This window comes from Rattus norvegicus, chromosome 18 (assembly GCF_021556685.1).
Source record: "Rattus norvegicus strain SHRSP/BbbUtx chromosome 18, alternate assembly SHRSP_T2T, whole genome shotgun sequence".
NCBI lineage: Eukaryota > Metazoa > Chordata > Mammalia > Rodentia > Muridae > Rattus > Rattus norvegicus.
The window spans coordinates 58,014,501-58,035,529 of record NC_141551.1 but is presented as its reverse complement, the minus strand read 5'-3'; the positions used below and the strand labels follow the sequence as shown (position 1 = coordinate 58,035,529).

At 43.7% G+C, this 21,029-nt stretch overlaps 1 protein-coding gene across 16 annotated transcripts in view; it reads left to right on the top strand.

Annotated features, from left to right (window-relative positions):
* Positions 1–20,648, top strand: part of Fbxo38 (F-box protein 38) — a 47,057-nt gene extending 26,409 nt beyond the window's left edge. For 4 of the 16 annotated variants that reach the window (XM_087592789.1, XM_087592791.1, XM_087592790.1 and 1 more), the window contains 13 exons: positions 534–704; positions 2,263–2,405; positions 3,312–3,525; positions 5,518–5,634; positions 6,815–6,994; positions 8,416–8,928; positions 12,989–13,089; positions 13,291–13,393; positions 16,258–16,424; positions 17,465–17,610; positions 18,144–18,247; positions 18,579–18,692; positions 19,849–20,648. In XM_087592789.1, coding sequence (XP_087448915.1) covers positions 534–704; positions 2,263–2,405; positions 3,312–3,525; positions 5,518–5,634; positions 6,815–6,994; positions 8,416–8,928; positions 12,989–13,089; positions 13,291–13,393; positions 16,258–16,424; positions 17,465–17,610; positions 18,144–18,247; positions 18,579–18,692; positions 19,849–20,027 — 2,252 coding nt within the window. In that variant the 3' untranslated portion in view covers positions 20,028–20,648. 16 annotated transcript variants of the gene reach the window in all.
* Positions 20,649–21,029: the final 381 nt, after the last annotated feature.

The window sequence follows — 21,029 nt, the reverse complement described above, 5'->3', positions numbered from 1 at the left end:
CGTGATATGATTTAGGATGATTTACATATCTTCTCTCCCTCCCCTGGTCCTCCCTCAAGATTGTTGCCTGACCAGTGCGATGTGTCTGAATTAGAATCCAGTTCAGGGGACAGGTAGACACCTATCACCTTTCTTTTTTATGGTTTTGGTTTGGTTTTTTTTTTAGATCTATTTATTTATTATATATAAGTACACTGTAGCTGTCTTCAGACACACCAGAAGAGGGCATTTTGGCTCTTTTTTTTAAAAGATAAGATTAAAACTTCATAGTTGTATGAACCAATACATCTCTGTTACACTTTTTCCTCTTTCTAAACAGTTGAATATTATTTATCCTATTAGTTATCCCTGATTTTTACCACAGATTCTTTTCTTCTGAGAATGCTACCATATATTCTGAACACTGACTTTAAATTTGAAGCCAGGCTGATGATGACCAACGGTAGAGCAGTTTAGTCCTGTGAGAGATTAAGGTACAAAGTTGTCAGCACTCCGTGACACTGAAACTTTCTTTGACATTGATTTCTCTCTAGGCAGAATGGCGAATGCAGATTTGGTGAAGTATGGTTTGGCTGATGTGGTAGAAAATCCTGGTATCATTACCGATATCGGGATGAAGGCAGTCAATGAGGTTTTCTCCTGTATCAAGTATCTGGCGATTTATAACTGTCCTCATCTACACAACCCATATAATTGGATCTCAGGTACTGTAGACTTGGAAATTCCACTATATTTTTTGGCAGGGAAATAATAATATGCCTTTTTATGTGATATGATTATATTCCTAATGTAGATATTTTATATACATGTATCTTACGTGGATTGTTCGTATAAGTTCTGAGAACCATTCAGTGAGCTGGAAATCTATTCAGTGCCTGCTTCAGTTTTTAAAGCTCTTAGCATAGAAGTTTGCACTGCCCCAGTTTTAGATTTCAGTGCCCTGATCTTCACATGCACGTCTTTTCACAGAAGATTAAGGGTCACAGCCCAGCACCTAGGCCATTGTTTCCTTGAGAATCACCTTAAGATGGCACATCATCTGGAAAGACAGTGTGGGCAAATTTCTAAACTCGTCCTTACGTGACTTCTGAAACTCTAAGCTGAAGTGAAAGCTTTTATTGACCAGAAGTCCTATTTTGTCTCGACCTTTCCCGCCTACCCCATCGTATATGCAAGCGAATTCTGTACTTGATATTTTTCCTTATGCTACAAGTTCATCTTCCCTAAAAGAGGGATGCTCTCTATAGCCTTTAACTGTCGGTGTTCACAGGGCTCTAAGTAGATGAGCAATTGAGGCTGAGTTTCTTGTGATTCCTACTTCAACCACACAAAGACCCTTGCAACCTCTTACTGAGCCCTTGGCCCCTGCTGTCAGAGCGGGTGCCACCCCCGTCTGCACTCATTGCCGAGCCGCTCGCAGGACTGTTCAGTGCTCTCGAGCCTCTTCTGAGATGACACATATCACAGTGGCTATACCTCACCTATCAGTGACCCACATGTTACTGGAATTTAGGAATTTTAGTATATAGCAGGTATAGATCACTTTAAAAAATAACATTTATTGGGTTTTTGGTTTGTTTTTCTTAAATACAGAAGAGTATAAAGAAGAAAACCAAAAATGGCTAATAATCCCATCATTCAGAACTCCTGTTAACACTTAAATTAAAGTAATACACGCACTTGATAAATTTCAGACAGTGCAGAAAGGTACAAAATGAAAAGTCTCCTCTTCTCAAGGTAACCGTCGTCAACAGTTTCTTATACATTCTTCTGGACAAATTACTTGTGCATATTACATCCTATACATTTGTAGCATTTAAAGTGATTTATAGACAGAAAGATCTTCCTATGTGTACACTGTCCTGTGCCTTACTTTTCGTTCTAAGTATGTTCGGGAGAGCTGTCCATCTCAGCAAGCATATAGTTCTTCTCGTTCTGTCAAAGTAGGTTTTGTCTGTCCGACTAAGTGAATGTACCATGCTTGCCTTACCCAGTGTCCTGTTGCTTCAAGGCATGTAGGCTGATGAAGGGATGGCATTTAAATCAGGACCACCTTAGTTTCACCTCAGTGTTTCCTGTGCCGTGTATTTCTCACAGTGAATTTAGCTTTGGAAGCATCATAGGAGAGAGTCATCAAGCCTTAAAGACCATGAAGCAAGGAAAAGTGACTCAGAGAAAAAGGATTGAAAGGAAAGTCTTTTGTGATCTGCAGCAAAAATTCCCCAGTTACTTGAGTACGTTCTGTCGTGTCGTTTTGAACAGATCACTCTAGATGGACCCGACTGGTTGATATCAACCTCGTGCGCTGCCATGCTTTGAAGCTGGATTCTTTTGGCCAGTTTGTTGAATTATTGCCCAGCCTGGAGTTTATTTCGCTGGACCAGATGTTTCGTGAGCCACCCAAGGTAAATCACAGTTGGGAGAAGTTTATGTATTGTGTTCATTTCGGTCCATTCTGATACACGATTTATTTCTTCTTAACAAGTGTGCCTTTACGCTGTTACATAGTTCTAACTTCTTTAAAGTCCCATCTTCAGTGAATGTATACTGTTTATAATAGTGGGTGGCCTCTTGGTATTATCAGTGAATATTGTTTAAGGGCTCTTCAGAGAAGGGAAAGGAAAAACAAGATACTGCCTCCTTGTAAATAAGGGTCGGGTAGAGATGAAGCTGCCAGTCTATCTGCCGTAGGACAGAGGCTTCTCCTAACTCAGAAGCTGCTCAGCAGGCACTCGGGTCTGAGGAGTAGATATTTACTTCGGAAATGCTTTACTTTGCTGCCATCTCCTAATAAGTTATGTCTTAAACAATCCAAGGTCTCCTGGTTGTATAAAACGTCATTTTACAGCTGCCTCACGCATAGAACTCTTCTCATGGTGCTCTTGTCTTAAACAATCCAAGGTCTCCTGGTTGTATAAAACGTCATTTTACAGCTGCCTCACGCATAGAACTCTTCTCATGGTGCTCTGTGGTGCTGTGGCTCTGGTCTCACTGTTGACAGTTTGTTAGAAGTGGAAAAGCATAGGACTTGAGGTCGCAGAACCTGTTTTCAGTTCCCAGCTAAAGCACTTATTGGTCACGTGCTGTCACACAGACCTTCCCAGTGTGCACCTGATGCTCTCGAATCAGGCCAGTAGTGCTTCTCTTGCTTGAAATGTTGTGAGCCTTGAACGATCCTTTTATATGTACTTGAAAGCATTTTCTTAAGTTGTACCTTTAAATACTAGTCCTTATGTAAAGATGAAAGGTTACTAATGGGGTGTTGTGAGTTGTATCCCAAATTAATAAGCACATGGTTTGATTTTCCCTAGGGCTGTGCTCGAGTAGGTCTGAGTGCAGGAACTGGAATTGGGGTTTCCTCAGCGCTTGTCAGCAACCAGAATTCCAACAATGACAATGATAATAATGCTCAGAATAACAACGCCAACATCCATGACAACAATCACCATCACCCAGACGACTCGGATGACGACAATGACTTCCGTCAAGACCTACAACAGGGAGAGGCACAGTTTGCAGCCGATGGTAATTCAGATCTTTCATGAGCTCCAGAGACAAATGGATTTCTCTTTGGCTTGTCTGGTCCCGTCGTTCCTTTTGAGCTCGTCACTCTTTTTCCACACACAGAAATCTATAGGAGCATTAGAGAGTGGAGAGACTGATGGATCCTGGGATTAGGGCACATGGGCAGCATTAGCGGACTACTTTAACTGAGTTAGCTCTGAGGTCTGTGGCAAAGCAGCCTCCCAGACTACTGAAATGAAGAAAGACGTGAGCACCAGCCGTAGTCATGGACATGTTTAACAAACTAAATCTTCACAACTGTGCAGCAGAGAAAGTGCATGTGCTCATTCCAATTGAGAGTTCTGCCCAATTCTTTAATAGTTATAGAGCAGCTGCTGTGTCAACCCATGTACCGAGGGTTTCCTTCTACCTACCCTTCTAGGGAGGAGCAGTGGCAGTTTCCTTAATAGGTGTTCTAGCTTCTCAGTTGATTTCTCAAAACTAGAAAAATAATTCCTGCAGCCATCTTTGTCTTTCTTTTGTCTACTCCCATAGACATTGTAGATATTAAGAAATAGGGTGTCCTGTGCCTATGGGAAGACTTGTAATTGAAGGCATCTTGTAAACATAGATTCCTGACCAAAGAGTTATCCACAGACTTTTCTTTTTGTCTCAGCAAAGTCATTAGATTGACTCTGAAGCCGGGTGGTCATCTGACAGCTCAGCTATTTGATAGGATCCTTTCCTCTCAGAGTCTCTAGCCATTCTTCTGCTCTTACCTTAACCTCATTTAGCATTCCTACTCGGTTTGATCCTTTCCCTTCTCTCCCCGCCTCTCCTGATTCTTTGTCATTTAGAATAGCATCATTAGTGCCAACTCTATTGAGCTATGGATCTTTCTCTAACATTAAACTTTCCACTTTTTTAAGTAAATGAGGCCAAAGATGGCTCTAAGCTTTATTATTTGCACACACAGACTCATAGATACTGTAAGCTTAGAGTCAAATCAGTCTCTTGACCCAAACTCCAAGAGATACAGTGAAGTGTAAAGACGAGATCAGATCATGTGAACTACATGTTGTCTGTTTGACATGTCCAAGAATCACGTCGTGTGCAGGTCACAGCCACCATGGAAACACAGACTTGAAAGACATAAATTATCTCTGGGAAGTTCTTACTTTAGTGCAAAACTATGCAAATCCTATAAACACAATTGTGGTGATAAAGGGCAGTGGAAAAGTGTGTGCCCACAGCTCAACAGAGAGGAGAGAATACTTTTTGTTGCAAAATCTCATTATTGTATTCAGTACTGGTATTGTTATGACTCAAAACTGAGATTAGCCAAAGAATTTTTTGGGAAGTATGATGTTGCTAGATTAAATATCTTGCATGTTGCCTTGAGAGACTTTACACTTAATTTTGTGAACACCTGATGAAGTCGCCTGTTATTAGTGGTTATAAGTTACAGCTCTTAAACTTTTCATGGGACTTATCCTGTGGAATAATGTGACAATAAAACCACATGTTCTCATTGGCCCACTCAGGGTGTAGTAAACACTGAAAAATGTCCAGCATTTAGATGCCATGTAGTTTTATAAACTCTCTGTAGTTTATTAGTGATTTTTGCCATACACTGATCAATAGATGGCAGCCTAGCCTCAAGACCATCCCTAGGATGGGTTTGCGTGCTCAGTATAGCCTGGATGTGACAGACCTTATTATTGTTCTTAGATGGCCGTCATCATCACCCAGCAAGTTCCTTAAGGGAGACATCATCCCGCTGTCCCTGCAGGGATGAGTACGGTCCCTTGTCTCAACTGACTTTCCCTGCTCTTACCTGTGATCTCCTCTTCTGTGATTAGCCGGCCACTTCCTTGTCTCTCCTGTTATCAGCTGCTCTTCTAAAGGCAGGGCCTCCCCGCGACAGGGTGTCCTGTTCTCAGCACTGCCGCAGTCTTGCCTGCATCGTTGGTGTTTGTGCTTTCTTTAGTTTTTACTTTCTTTTTATTTAAGCACTGAATGAGATGGAGGACATGGTCCAGGACGATGGAGAGGTGGTAGCCGAGAGTGGAAGCGGTGTGCCCGCTCACCAGGGAGTTCTGCCTGTGGATGCCGATGAGGAGCAAGCAGGTAAGCATGTCAGTCTCTGCATCCGTCCTTAGGCCATCACGGCCGAGCGTGACTGAGAATAGGAAGTACTGAGAACAAGGGTTAGAAATCATCGCTCGTCTCTATGTCTTACGTGATTGTTTCATTTTATTTTGTTTTGTGTTTTACTTTTGTCTTTCCAGCTGCAGCCAACAACTGCCTTCTCATGTTTCACCGTCTCGTGTGTGCATATAGAAAAAGAAGCAATCAGATTGTTAGGGAAATAATCCCATTAAATACTTTTCTGTTTGTATGAGCAGTGTTCAGTGCACACAGCAAGCTGTATGTATGTGTGTGTGTGTGTGTGTGTGTGTGTGTGTGTGTGTGTGTGTGTGTGTGTGGGTGTGTGTTTGCATAACAAGAAGTCATAAATGTGAGAGGTCAAAAGAGACATGTGAATATGATGTGAGTAAATGTCCATTTATTAAAGTCTCGATAAATTTTTTTAACTTAAATTAAAAAAAAACAAAAACAAAAAAACAAAGTGCTTGTACTCTGACCTTTCAGAGGGGAAGAGGGGCAAGGCGAAGGCTGATCTGGGTTAGTAAGTGAACCAAAACCTAGGCTCTGTCTCCAATGGCGGGATAGTGCCTTAGGCCTTAAATGACCTTGGTCAGCTCTTTGCCTTACGATGGGGAAGTTCTTCAGAGGTGAGTGCTGTGCCCAGCATTACTTAGAGTACAAGGCACAGTCTGAGGTTAAGAGTGCAGCACTGCCCTTCCTGATTTGCTGTCACGATACCTTGTTACAGATGCAGTCACTCACCCAGCAGACTTACTGGGAGTTGGTTAGTTTTGTACAGTGTGATGCGGGAAGGCAGACCAGAGGCCTTGCAGCCTGCGTTTTGTTAGTCGTACTAATGTCAGTCACTTGCCAGGATCAGGGCAGAAGAGGAAGGTCCGAAGTTGTGCTATTGCATGTTCTACGCAGGCGCCCGTCCACTACCAAGGGCCACGCGAGGTCCTCGCTCCATGCGTTCTGAGCTTTTTCTTCTCTGCTTTGGCTCATACATTTGCAAAATTGGGAGTTGTGTAGCTTAGTCTCTGACAGAGGCTACCCTGTCTAAAGCGTCTCTGAGACCCCAGATCTGTGACCCACAGTACTTGCCGTTAGAGTTTTTCTCAAGCAAAAAGTATTCTTAGTCTTGTGCTTTTTGTTTTAGGACCTAGTGGTCTACAGCGTGTAGTAAAACCAACACCAATTGCTGTTCATGATTCAGAGAGCGATGATGAAGAAGACAGTCTAGAACTCCAAGAAGTCTGGATTCCTAAGAATGGTGCTCGGCGTTACTCAGAACGGGAAGAAAAAACCGGAGACTCAGGACAGCCCAGGGAAACCGCAGGTGAGAGGATGCCCTACTCAGCCTGTAGGTGGGCAGCGTCAGAACCATTCCACCGACTCTCCGCGATGTGTGTGCTCTGTAACGTACAGCACAGCTTACACGTCTGACGTGCAGGAAGCAAGGAAGGGAAAGGCTAAGCAGGAGAGTGGGCCGTGCTGCTGTGGGGAGGAGGGTGGGGCGGTGTGGGAGGGCAGTGAGCATGAGGAGTCGTAGTGGGGCTTCAGGTGGCTTGGGATGCGGTCGTCAGTGGTCACTCAACAGCCGATACTCTGTCCAGTTGTAGTTTGATTCTGGTGGCTGCTGTCGTACTCGAGGGAGTCCTGAAATACAGGAATTCGGGGTTTTTCCTTTATTTATGTGGGGTTGTGGTGGTTTGGACCTAGACCTTCATCTTGCAAGGAAAGCAGTCGGCCATTGAGCTATGTCTCCGCCTCCCTAAAATATGCTGGTGTTTGTTTTGTTTTGAAGTAATTCCTGGCTTCCCTTTCATCCCTGCCAGCCCCTTATTCTATGTGCCTTCCTGAGTAGCCGTTGTGCCCTCTCTCTCCGGGTCGCAGTCCTTCCTCACCCAGCTTCTCCTCCTCTTCTCAGAACTGTGTACTCGCTGCTCTTAGCAAAGGGTACTTTATTCACACTATACTTTTTCTAAACTGTGTGCTCATTTCCTCTTTACTCCTTAGCGTGTTTGAATGTTCAGTAAACAGTTAATGCTGTACCTAAATCATATTTAATCTTAATTTGGAAAGCTTGGGTTTCTTGGACTTACTGCCACTAACTGATTATTCAATTTTTAAATTCACTCTTTTTAAAATTCAAATAATATACTGTGGCTGAAAAGAAGCTTTAAGGAAAGTAAAATGTAGGAGGAATGGGACCAACTGACTAACAGAATTTTTCCTAGAAAATTTAATTTCTAAATCAGGCAACTAAAGTCTGCTGGCCAGAAAGCAGCCCTCATTGCTTGCTCTGTTCTGTAGTCATGGAGCCTTGCTGTGCTGTACGACCTTGTAGGTGCGTGAAGGGTCAGGTTCCGGCTGTCCTTAAGAGCCTTTAGTCCGGTTGAGTCAGGTAGAAAACCTGGATCGTGGTGTTCCAGGCCTTGCTGTAGTAGTGGCCTTAGGGTGGGGCACACCAAGGGTTTGCACAGCACCTCAGGCTGGGGGGGACCTATATTGAGGGAGACGCTGGGCTAAGTGCAGGGTACAGGTAGGGGGGTGGACGGGAACCTAGTTCCAAATCAGATCTCGGTAGGCTTCGGTGGGCAAGCCGGAGGGCAGTACCAGAGACAGGTACAGAGCTTTGTAGCACTGAGTTAGACCGTGAGGTGACTCGTCTGTTCCAGATTTACTCTTGCTTTTTGTCCAGAATGTGTACTGAAATCTTTTCTTTTCCTCGGGTCATTCTTCTTTCTCTGGAAGCAGTAAGTGGAAAAGGCAAGACTCCACTTCGAAAGAGGTACAACAACTCTCATCAGATGGGCCAGGCGAAGCAGTTTCCCCTGGAGGAGAGCAGCTGTGAGAAAGGCTGTCAGGTCACCAGTGAACAGATCAAAGCCGATATGAAAGCAGCTAGGGATATTTCTGAAAAGAAAAAAACCAAGGATGTTTATCCCAGCTGCAGCACCACGGCCGCCAGCACCGTGGGAAACTCCAGCTCGCCCAGCACTGCTTCTCAGAGCCCGGACTTTGTAAGGACGGTGACCAGCGGCGGCTCTTCTGAGCCTAGCCCTCCAGAGGTGGATGTGTCCCGGCAGTGTGTCTGCTCCCCTGGTGGGTCAGAGGACTCGGAGGCCATGGAGGAGGGAGATGCAGAGAGCTCCGTCTGCCCCAGATGCTGCTGTCTCAGGCCCCAGGAGTCTCAAAGGAGAACTAGCAGGCGTTCTGATGAGGAGCGGCCTTCGACCAGCAGAGCCTGTGTTGTGAATGGCGCGGATGGTACGAGATCCGCCTTTTCCTTTAGGACTCTGCCACAAGGGGGGTCTTCAGGCCCAGCACATGATGAGAGGACTAATGGGAGTGGCTGTGGGGCTACAGGTGAGGACAGGAGGGGGAGCTCCCAGCCTGAGAGTTGTGACGTGCAGTCTAATGAAGACTACCCTCGGAGGCCCCTAACCAGGGCCAGGAGCAGACTGTCCCATGTCCCGCTGATACCTGAGTCAGGTATGACAATGCTCCCAGGGATAGCAACTGCAGGGCAGGGCTGGAAAAGGAGTTTCCTTATAAAAAGCTAACTGATGGGAAATGATACTCTATTGGGGAGGTCTGTGGATCATAGAAACTTTTAAATCATTTTTAACGAGTGTTTTGATGGAAACAAGTGTAAAATACTTTGAATCCAGAAAATTGAGAATCACTTCACCTTTAATGCAATTCTGGCTCTGCTGCCTGAGCCTGCATAGACACGGGGGTGTTGCTTCTTCCCTCACTCAGGGTGTCTCGGGGAGACCGAGTGCTTAGGGGAAGGTAGGAGCATGAGGTGCTGGGCTGCAGAAGTTCCCTGTACATTACTGGGTCCGCCTCTGGGTTTAGTGATTGGCTTTCGTTTTTGTTTTTCCTGAAATCTGCTTTGCTCCTAGCGAGTTAGGCAGGAGATTGACAGGTAAGTAAGGAGTTTTCCTCAGATTAGTCGGGTGATGGTACACACATGCACACATGTGTGCATTTGATGTTTCTGCTCTAAGGTGATCCGTCTTGCCCTTATTAACTTACTAATATATACCAGTAGAGTGGTGGATTTGAGTTTCCTCTAAGCATCTCAATTTTAAAATCCTAAACCAGTCCCACAACAGAGGCATGGCCTACTTTTTCACTAAATAAGCTGACTTTCTGAGTCATTGAGCCCACAGAAGTAAGCTTTCTGAGTGCAAGACTTAACCTGTGTGCAGATAGATAGTCCTAGTGGTGTATGTTCATATAAAACAAGTTGTATTTGAAGATATAGTGTGTTTTCTAAACTCTGATCTGTTTCATAATAAAAATTCTTTTTCCAGCTTGACTATTAGATGTTTAGTGATAGTCTTTTAAAAACATTTGGAAAAGTGTGTATAGCATGACATGATGTCATTTTGAAGTGTGTGGCTAGCTCAGTAACATTAATAGTCACATCTGCACCTGACACAACAATTAATGTCTTGTCATCCTGAATCTGAACTTCATCCCTGTACCTGTGAGACTTAGTTGCCTGGTTTGGGCTCTGTGAAGTCGGATATACAGCGTTCATCACTCTGGAGAAGGCCTGCTCTCATATGCCTCAGAGAAACAGTGTCAGCTTCTCATTTTATTCAGTGCCTCTTTATTTCCTCTGCAGTTATGTCAGAGTGTGTAATAACTTCAAATTGACTGATGAAAATATCTGTCTAACACTGAGTCCTATTTAAGAACGATTATGTATGTCCAGTTATTTGGTATCTGTTTCTGTGAATTTTTTTTAAAGATTTATTTATATGAGTACACTGTCACCATCTTCAGAAGAGGGCATTGGATCTCATTACAGATGGATGGTTGTGAGCCACCATGTGGTTGCTGGGAATTGAACTCAGGGCCTCTAGAAGAGCAGTCAGTGCTCTTCACCGCTGAGCCATCTCTCCAGCCCCTCTGTGACGTTTTACAGTTGATTTTAGAACTTTTTCTTTAAACATGAACCATTTGTAGTAACTGCTGTGCTTTGAGGGTTTTTTGTTTGTTTTGTTTTTCTTACTCCTTTTTCTGTTGTATTCTCATCTGTCAACGTGGTCTGACCTTTTCAGAAGTTAAATAATTCCCTAGATAAAAACAAGAAAAATTTCACTTTAGCACTTTCCACTGTTTTCCTCATTTTTTTTTTCTGTTTGAGATAACTTGTTTTAGTGCATAAACTAGTTCCGAATATTTTTAAGACAGTATGAAAATGTCCAACTTACTTTTAAGAAGGTTTCCAGGGAAGAAAAGAAATCAGTACTTTGTAAATGTATTTTATTTGTGAAACAAATACCACAGAACACTTAATGTGGCTATGAAAGAAAGAATAACATCTGTTAAAACAGTTCTCATAGTTTCTGGCTCTCCGCGGTACTCTGAGGCTGGCCTGACCTGCTCTTTTTCTGGAGCACCTTGGACACCCACACCTGTAATGCTATTTCGTTGTCTGTCTGCCCAGTAGAGTAGAAGGTGCACGTGACAGGGACAGCGTTGTCTGCCATTCTCTCCTCAGCCTCTTGCGCTATGTCGTATGCACAGTGAGGCCGAACAGATGGGAACTTAGTAAGTGTAGCAGCCACTTACTAAGAGTGTACAAAATCATTAGACGTGGTCCCCGACAGGAAGGAAGACACTAAGGAATACTACTAGGCGGTGAACATTCCCTTTTCCTTGTATGTGTGGAAACATTTGCTCAAAGTCATCTACAAATAAACTTGCTTCATTTTGCGGAAAACACAAACCTCTTTAGTCCCAGAAGACAGCAGGGGGCATAACCAGAACACTGTGTCAGAGCCAGTAACAGGAGAGAGAGAGCAGGTCAAGAAGGTGAGAAGTTTGAGATCAGAACATAAGAGGAGAAGCTGAAGACCTTGTAGTTGGCTGCTAGACAATTGCTAGAAAGAGGCCTCTGTGGTTTCTTTGCACTTCAATGACGTCGTGAGGAGTTCTGAGAGGTCTGAATCTTGCTGGTGGTAAAATGTGCTGCCTTTGGCTGGCTCTTGGTCACGGAGATAGGTTTTGCCAGAAGAAGATATCATCGGCTGAATAAAACTACCTCTCATTTTGCCTACAACAAAACGCCTGCTTACAGATGTTTGGAATAGTAGAATTTTGCAGGTTCCGACCAAGAAGAATGTGGTAGTGGCTTAAAAACAACACGCTGACTAGTTAGTTCTAAGATGTCTCCTGAGCCTTTGATATGCACTGGCAGGGTCTGTACCTAGAGGAGTGATGGTTAGTGAATTGGCACCGGAGCTGTAATCACTCGCTGTGCACATTGCTAGCATACTATTATGTGTCAAAGATAAGATTTTCAACATCGTAATGGACTTAATAGATTGTGTGGGTTTATGTTTAGACCTTGGTTTTTAATAGAATTCTATTTGTTCTTATAATTAAGTTATAATGTTTTAGTAAAATACTAGTAAGATTGAGGTTAAGCCTCACTGGAAAATACTGTAGTTCTGGTGACCTAGTGACGAGGACCAGATTGAGTGGGTCTGACTCTTGCTGTGTGCTTCCGTCTTGCTTGGCGAGCTAGTGTACCTTCCTTCCCATGACTCAGTTTACCAGAGTATTTAATGAGGAGAGCAGCTTATAGTAAAGTGCTGTTAGAAGAATTTAAAGAGTTAGTCAAGGAAGGCTCTTAGACACGGGACACAGGGAGTGTTCATGACCTGCAGTGCCGAGAGCCAAGGTTCTCAGTCGGGGTTCACTTTAATTCATGTTGAAAGAACAGTTATTGCCTCAAAGGTTCAACTTGTACTTTACATGCTAGTTGGATATCCAAACCAATTTGTTAGAACCAAATTATGATTGACTAGGACCAAGGTGGGTCATCTTTGAAACCCTCAGGCACGAAAGATGTCCTGAGCACCAGAAGCTAGAGTGATGACTGGCTTCAGACATAGATAATAGGAGATGATTGAGGCCGACAGAGTGGACTGATCGGTACCTGTGAGGTACAGTGAGGCGTTTACTCCAGTGTCAGGAATTGAACCAGACTCATTAGGCAGCATCATTGGGAAGTTTTTGTAGTAGGAAAGTAATGAGTTTAAATCCTCAGAGTACTGTAATGGGCTGTGTCACAGGCCACAGCCAAGAACATGGATACGATTTGGGAGTTGCATGCAGAATGGGATGGATGCTTAAGGTAGGAAGGGTGGTTGTGACTTGCAGCAGCCTTTTAGAAACATCACCTAACTATTTCAACAACCAAATTGAGATTTGGGAGTTAGGATGAAGCTTTCATATGTGACTGAGGACGCTCTGTGGGAGGAAACAAAGAAGGATACAATTTAGATTTTTTTTTTCATAGAAATTGCCAAAACCAAGCCATGTCATGCCATGAAACGAAAGCGAACGGCAGATAAGTCGACCAGCACCAGTGACCCTGTGATCGAGGATGACCATGTGCAGGTAAAGAAGAAAGCCATCCCTTCCCACCGCCAGCCCAGTTCTTGCCAAGAAACTCAAGTTTCCACCTTTCTGTACTGTCTGTATCCTAAGGAGAAAACTTGGTTAACAGACTCTAGGTTGTCAGAGTGAAAACTCTTACTTTGAAAGAAGCAAAGCATTGTCACACACCCCCTCATAACTCCTAAATTCCTATCGTCGTAGGTTCTTGTATTGAAATCCAAAAATCTCGTTGGAGTCACAATGACGAATTGTGGAATCACAGATCTAGTGCTGAAAGACTGCCCCAAGATGATGTTCATCCATGGTATGTACCTGGGGTTGTGTTTATGTAAGGTCATCGTGAAACCTTTAGAGAATTAAGGCTAGACCAGTTGAAGCAGGCCGCAACTGCAGCTCCTCGGGAGACTAGAGGGTTGCAAATTTAAGGTCCACTTGGGCCACACAGTAAGACCTAATCACAAAGTGGAAAAGTTTAGGAAGAATTAAAACGCGCGTGTGTGTGTGTGTGTGTGTGTGTGTGTGTGTGTGTGTGTCTGTGTCTGTGTGTGTGTGTGTGTGTAGCAAGTGTAGAATGTTTGCTGCTTCACACGTGTGACATCCTAGGTTCAAATCTCAGTAACCAAGCAGGCCAAAGTTAGTTCTCCTGTACAGCAGGGACATTATTCCTTTTCACAGGAATGTTCTGGACTGTCTTTAGTTCTGTCTTTGTCGTATGGTTCTTGTGTAGAGGGGGTACCTGCTGGGGCTCAACGCTTTTATATGTAGCTTCCCCTTGAAAGTTAATCAGTTCCTCCCTGACAGGGCAGAGTGGCTTCATAGCATGCAGAGGCTGCTGTCGGTTATACCTCAGCTTAGCCCTGGGCAGGAGGCTGTGAGGGTGTGGGCAGAGAGAAACTGGGCCCCTGGTGCTTCGCTGCTCTGTGTTTGGTTAGGCGTTCACTCAGATCCTTAGTTCCTAGCCCATTCTCCAGGCCCGTTGCACAATTGCTGTTTCTGCTGTCTCCGCTCATTTAATGTACTCCTGCATACCTTCCTCGTCCTTTTTTACATTCTGCCTCAAATATAGGCTGTTCTGGGTGAGATTTTAAAGTTTTAGATGTATATCATATCCATTTATAATGGGTTTTTAATTTAAAATTAGATTTTTTTTATATCTCTATTAAAAAAAGTAATAATCTAGGCTATATGCCACAACCCCACAAAGGTGATATACACATTTGATCCAAAATACCCTGGAGGCAAAAAAGGTGGTACTCTTGAGTTCCAGGCCAGCCAAGGCTACATAGTGAGATCGAAATCAAGATCTGCCTCATTCTCTTCCTTAAATGAATTACATGCTATGTGAAGTCATGTGGCATTTGGCCTTTATTTTTGTTAAATGAGGTGGGGGTGTGGTGTGTATACATTGACGTATACATACATGTAGGTACACAACATGGTTCGGGGTATGAGTGACTGCTGGAAGACACCTTACACATCCGGGCGTGACTCGCACCTGTAATGTTAGCGGAAGAGGCTGAAGCAGAGGATTGCTCTGAAGCCAGAGCCAGCCTGGGCCACAGAGCAAAGCGTTCTTCCCGAGGAAGCGCGTACCATCATGCAACCTTCTGCCTTGTTAGCAGTACAGAAAGTTGTTAAAGCACCACTTACACTCTCCATCTCCTGTGCTACTGATCACGGCAAAGAGTGAGTGCCATGAATCCCATTAAAAGGCGGTGCCTTCCAATCCTCCCATAAAACCAGGAGACTAGAAAAGGACACATCAGACCTCTGCTGCGTTCTGTAGGGTGTCAGACTGTTCATACTGCCAGATTCTGAATTGTTTGTTTGTTTCATTTCAACTGACAAGGTTTTTGCCATAGAATGCCTGGTCAAGTCACTGCCTTCTTCTCCAAAAATCTCTGAAAGATACACAGCAGGCCTGTGCTTCTAACTGTGGCTCAGGACTCCACCGTCTGTCTGGGCATCTGAAACAGCCTCCCGATGCTCCCTTAGCTGTCCTTCCTCTCCAATGAAGCACTTCTTAGAGAGTGTCACTGGCTTTACAGCTGTGCCTGACCCCTAATTCCCCTGTATCTTCCTAAACCAACTAATAGATCATATGAAATGATATGTCCTCAGGCCCACTTTCTGCCCTGAAACCAAACTGTTCAGTCCAGCTTGTCCCGAGACACAGGGTCTTAGATATTTAGTTCAGTCTCTAGACAGTAGCTAAGTCGATGGCAGATGAGGTGCCAAAATAAAATTAGATTTATCCTGTGTCTGATTTTAGAGCATAGAGCCATCAGGTCCCTATCACCATCTGGTCCTCTCTCTTTTCTCTATTTCTATCGAATTCCTCCTTTATCTGTGTGACAGAGCCTAGGGCAGGCTGCTGGCACTGTGTAGACATGGAGGTTGGTTCCAGGGTACAGTGCTCTGGAAAATGATGATGCTTGCGTTGAAGATCTTGTAGAAGATGCCTTTGTGGAATGTTTGAAAGTCAAACAGTTGGGCTTTGTGGCTTTATAATTGTCTCCATTGAATTCTCTGTGAAGTTGAACTAGGCAGTTTAAACCAGGGACGGAGCAGGCTGGGGTGCAGTTGGTAATTTAGTACAGTCGAGTGAAGTGAGTAGCAGGACACTTTGCTCTGACTTCCTGTCTGCTGGGTTGAACTGGAAGGAGAATCACGTTGTAGATAACCTTTCAGTAGATCTTTCTAAAGTACTAGAATGTATAGCCAAAGACTGTAGGAACCACAGATTTCTGTGCCTTTTCTTGAGATACTGTTTCTCCATTGTTGCAGAAATTAAAATTAGCTTCAATTCCTATCATTAAATACAAGGTAATATTTGTGAAGTCTTCCAGGTGCGACCTTTAGTCCTGTCACATTCCGTAAAGGTCATTATAAAGAAAGGGTTCCTGGGCAGTTCCCGTTTGGGCAGGTCAACCTCTAGGACTTAGTTTCTTTAGCAGGAGCAGTGGAAGCAAGGACAGCCTTGATGCCCCTCTAGCATGGGAACCACTGACTCCTGAACTTGAGTCGTGCTGTCAGCTCCCAGCTGCTGTGTGTGACCAGCACAGTTGCCACAAGCACAAGCCTGTGCCACTGTTTTCCAGATGCTTCCAGAATGCGCTTTGCACGCTTACATAAATTATTTATAAAGCTTATCGTTTTATTCTGTAGCTACCAGGTGCAGGGTGCTGAAGCACTTAAAGGTGGAAAATGCACCGATTGTAAACCGATTTGACTACGCACAGTGCAAGAAACTAAATATGGACCAGGTACTCGACCAAATACTGAGGATGCCTCCGGAGAGGAACCGCATCATCTACCTGCGCCCGATGCAGCAGGTAACACGCTCTGCTCTTCGTGATAAGACACACAATCTGTTCAGCTCTCAGTAACGATTCTTTAAAATCTGTGGATTTATAGCTGAGCCGAATTGTCCTGTCAGTGTTGTTTTTTAAAGCTTTTCTACCATGCCTTTAGGTATTCTAGCATTTACATAGAAGTCAGTCAACAAGCTAGACGTTGCCTCTTCACTAAGAATCTAAGAATGTGCTCAGATCACAGACTTCCTGGTTCAGATTCTGCTGTGACAGAGAGCAAGTTATTTAACTCTCAATTTCTTATATGTAAAATTAGAATTATACTTGCAGTTTTCTCTATTTTAATTAATATATATGATTACTAGGTCAGTCGCTGGTATTTCATAAGCAGTAGAATAACTGTAATTATTAAAAGTTAAGTGCATGTGTAGGATAATACTTGTTGCGAAAAGGAAATATTAAACATCTCCTGGATTCTGCAATTAAGGCCCTTAAAATAAGCTCATCAAATTCTTAAGGGTCTTAATGCTCAAAACTGACTACATGCTTACAAATGGACTTCCTCTGGGAAGTGTACCTTTCTCTAAAGGAGTTAAGCTCAAGCTCCGTTGAAAGCAGGATGATACTGCAGAGCTAAGGGGGAAGGACACCCATGAGACTGTCCTGTCAACACAGAATCCGGATACAAGGAGGCATGAAACATACTGACCTCACACCTAGCGATTGCTCCGAGGTCTGACTTACCACACTCTGGCTGTGTAGTGCAGCCGTAATGACACCAGTTAAGGCCGTCCTCAGAAGAGGTGCCGTTCTCAACAGCTCCCTCCGACTTCCAACAGCCACTTAAAAAGCAGTTAGGGAGAGAGGGGAATGGCTGAGTCTTCCGGGTAGAGAATTTGCTGTCTTCATCCAAACACGAAGACGATGTACTCTGGGACGGAGCTGGTTATCTGATTTATAAATCTGTCAGGGGCTTCAAAACAGAAGCTTTTTAAGGTCTTGGAGACGGGTGTCACAGCCTTAATCTTGGTCCAAAGACCTTTGTGTGATGTCTTCCCCAGGTAGACACACTAACTCTGGAGCAGAAGCTCTTCAGCGGCCCCTACCCCTACCACATCTGCGTCATCCATGAGTTCAGCAATCCTCCCAACGTGCGCAACAAGGTGCGCATTCGCAATTGGATGGACACGATCGCCAACATCAATCAGTGAGTGTCTCAGCGGCACCCAGGGTCCTCACTGTTTCCCATTGAATCAGACCCTAGTGCTCTACTTTAAATGATTGCCATTGAGCTTGCAAAAAAACTAATAAAGGAAACTGCAAATTTAAAAACATGCATGTATTTGTGAAGCATTTTTTTCAAACTTAGAGAGGAGAAATTACAGACACCAAAGCCATGGAGGATGGAAAGAAACCAAGTTACTGAGAGGCTTGAGGCTGATGCCTCACTCTTCAGCAGTCTGTTTATTTTGTTACCATATGGGCATTGTACTAATTATCCTCAACGTGCAACTCGTTTACTCGAAGACTTCCCATTTTCTCTCCTTGATATGATTTGAAAGATAATCAAGACTGCATCTTAATCCTTTTATTTTCTAGTTGGGGTAGCTGGGGCTGTCAGACCTGTCCTGCCTGCGAGGGTTGGTAGAGTCTAAGGTTGAGCCGTCCAGACAGGTGCTTTCTACCCAGCATTCTCTGTCAGCCCTACATTTACTTGATTTTTTTTCCTGTTGCCTCCAGAGAGCTCATTAAATATGAATTCTTCCTGGAAGCCACTCGAACTGAAGAAGATTTAAAGAAGTACCCTAAGTATCCCTGGGGGAGAGAAATCTACACTTTAGAGGGTAAGGATTTACCTAGACTGTAGGGCTAACTTATAAGCCGTGAAGGGCATGCCCAGGTCGGGGATACAGAGGGTCTTAGCAGTCATCAGCATAGTGAGAGGTTGGTAGAGTAGCTGCTGGGTATGATTGGTCTGTCTGTGTATCTTTACCGTTCCTAGAATAATCAGAATCTGTTCACTCACAAAGAGTAAATAAGAATTAGAGTTGTGATTAGAAATGACATTGAAGGCAGCTGGCTCAGGCTCTGTATAGCTGTAGCTACTTACGTACGGTTTGCTGCTGTCAGCGTTCACGTACTAATGGGGCTTTCCCAACCGTCTGCTTATTTCAGGTGTTGTTGATGGAGCTCCATACTCCATGATTTCCGACTTCCCTTGGCTGAGGTCACTGCGGGCAGCAGAGCCCAACAGCTTTGCCAGATATGACTTTGAAGATGATGAAGAAAGTAATTATGACCTAATTTGACTTGTGCTCTCTGATCAAATCGACTGTATTATGCTAAATATTTAATATTGTGTTTATAAATTAGGGATGATGCAGAGTTTTGGTTTAGTTTCCCTTATATTTTAACATGTTCTGAAAAAGGCCTGGCTACAACACAGTGGGTCTAATATGTGTGCATGAGATGCCTAGTGGGTCTACACAGTGGTTCTAATGTGTCTACATGATGAGAATTCTTTCCTATTTTCCTATTTTTTTTTTCTGGTACATATGTGTATATTCAGGAGACTTAACTTAAGACTGTGAAAAGCACATGAGCCAATTATAAAACTGTTTAGAATTTCGCTTGTTGAAGCTTCCACAGATTCTCATGTATGTAGTGCAAGCCTGGCCTTGAACTCCTAATCCCAGTTGCTAGAGTTGCGTTTGGCTTGCCTGAAGTCACTGACCTTTACTGGAGAATTTACAAGCATGATACATGATATCTCAGAGTTGCTCCTTTATACTAATTATTCGCCTGTTTCTCAGGAGTAGTTTGTAGCGGCTTATTGTGATTTAAATAGGGAAATTGGGCATGCTTTTAATACACTTTTTCAAAGTGATAGCATATTTGTATATTCAGTTATAGATAAAGCTTCAAGGAGGTATTTTTTTTATTTTTATTTTTTATCTTTATTAACTTGAGTATTTCTTATTTACATTTTGATTGTTATTCCCCTTCCCGGTTTCCTGGCCAACATCCCCCAACCCCTCCCCCTTCCCTTCTATATGGGCTTCCCCTCCCCACCCTCCCCCCATTACCGCCCTCCCCCCAACAATCATGTTCACTGGGGGTTCAGTCTTGGCAGGAGCAAGGGCTTCCCCTTCCACTGGTGCTCTTACTAGGCCATTCATTGCTACCTATGAGGTTGGAGCCCAGGGTGAGGTAAATTTTTTAATTACTTGTATCTATGCATAATTTACGCCTTGGTGCATCATTTTTACCTGGAGACTTGGGTGATCTCTGCCATCTGTGGTATCAGATCTGTTATAAACCAGTCCGGAAGGCAAACTCCATGAGCTGTTCTTGTCAGCAACTGGACATACTAGCATGTCCTAGTATTTCATGGACCAAGTGACTGATTATCACAAATCTCTCTCCTGTCTTTCCCGTCTCCCAGGTACCATCTATGCTCCTCGAAGGAAAGGACAGTTGTCAGCAGACATTTGCATGGAGACAATCGGGGAGGAGATCTCAGAGATGCGTCAGATGAAGAGGGGTGTATTTCAGCGAGTAGTGGCCATTTTTATCCACTACTGTGATGTCAACGGAGAGCCAGTTGAAGATGACTACATTTAAATAGACCTTTCCTGGCTCTTCTGGCCCGAAGCGGCCAAGAGTCTATACAGAAACCTTGGGCTTGGAATTGGGAGGCCCTGGCTCAGTTTGTTATATAGGAAATATATAAGGAACATGGAAATTGTATACAAAGATTTATATATAGAAGAAATATACAAAGATACTTCCAAAAGTAATGCCTTTATAGCCTATGTTTATACATCTTAATTTAAAGAAGTCATTTAGCACTGATTGTGTTCACTTGTCCTGACTGAGTTCTCTGTGTCAGGTGACTGAGCCCATGTCCTCTGCTCTTCACCATTGTCCTTCAGTCTGTGCCTTTTTCTTCTCCAGCAGAGCCGTCTGAGTCAGCCTGCTAAAGTGTTGTATCTTGTGTGTTTTCGTTATCATAATGCCAGCTAAACCCTTAGTCAGAGAAGATTACGTTTCTGTACTAAGATGTAGTTCTTCTTTTCTTAGTGTTTATATTTGGCATATTGATTTAAATAAAAATTCATGACCTTAAAAAAATGAATTTGAAGGGCAAATAGAGTTTCCAGAGCATTTCTAGTTATTTATTTCCACATTCAATTGTGTATATGCTTTATCTTGAACATAAAATAAACATTTAGTAAAAACTTTCTTCTTGCCATGGACTTGAAACTTGCTATTTGCAGGGACAAATCCTCCACAGAAAAGCAGTGTGTGGTGGGGCCTAACTCAGCACCAGCGTCCACTCTGATCCCCTTCAGCGTGTGGCTGTGAGAGGCAGTGTACACAACTGCGCCAGGACGGTGGGGTGACAAGTCACAGGCCCTTTCAGAGGAGCTGCCTTCCTTCCTCTCTCGCTGGATGCTGCCCAGCATGACTGATGGTACACTTGGCTCTAGGTGCTGCACCATGGCTTTGCCATTTGACAGATTGTGACCTTAGCAGGCTGCAGAATTCATTGACTAAAGACACGAAGAATTAAGGTCTGTAGAAAAGTGTCAGGCCTTGCAGGATCTGTACAGCCCCTCCCCT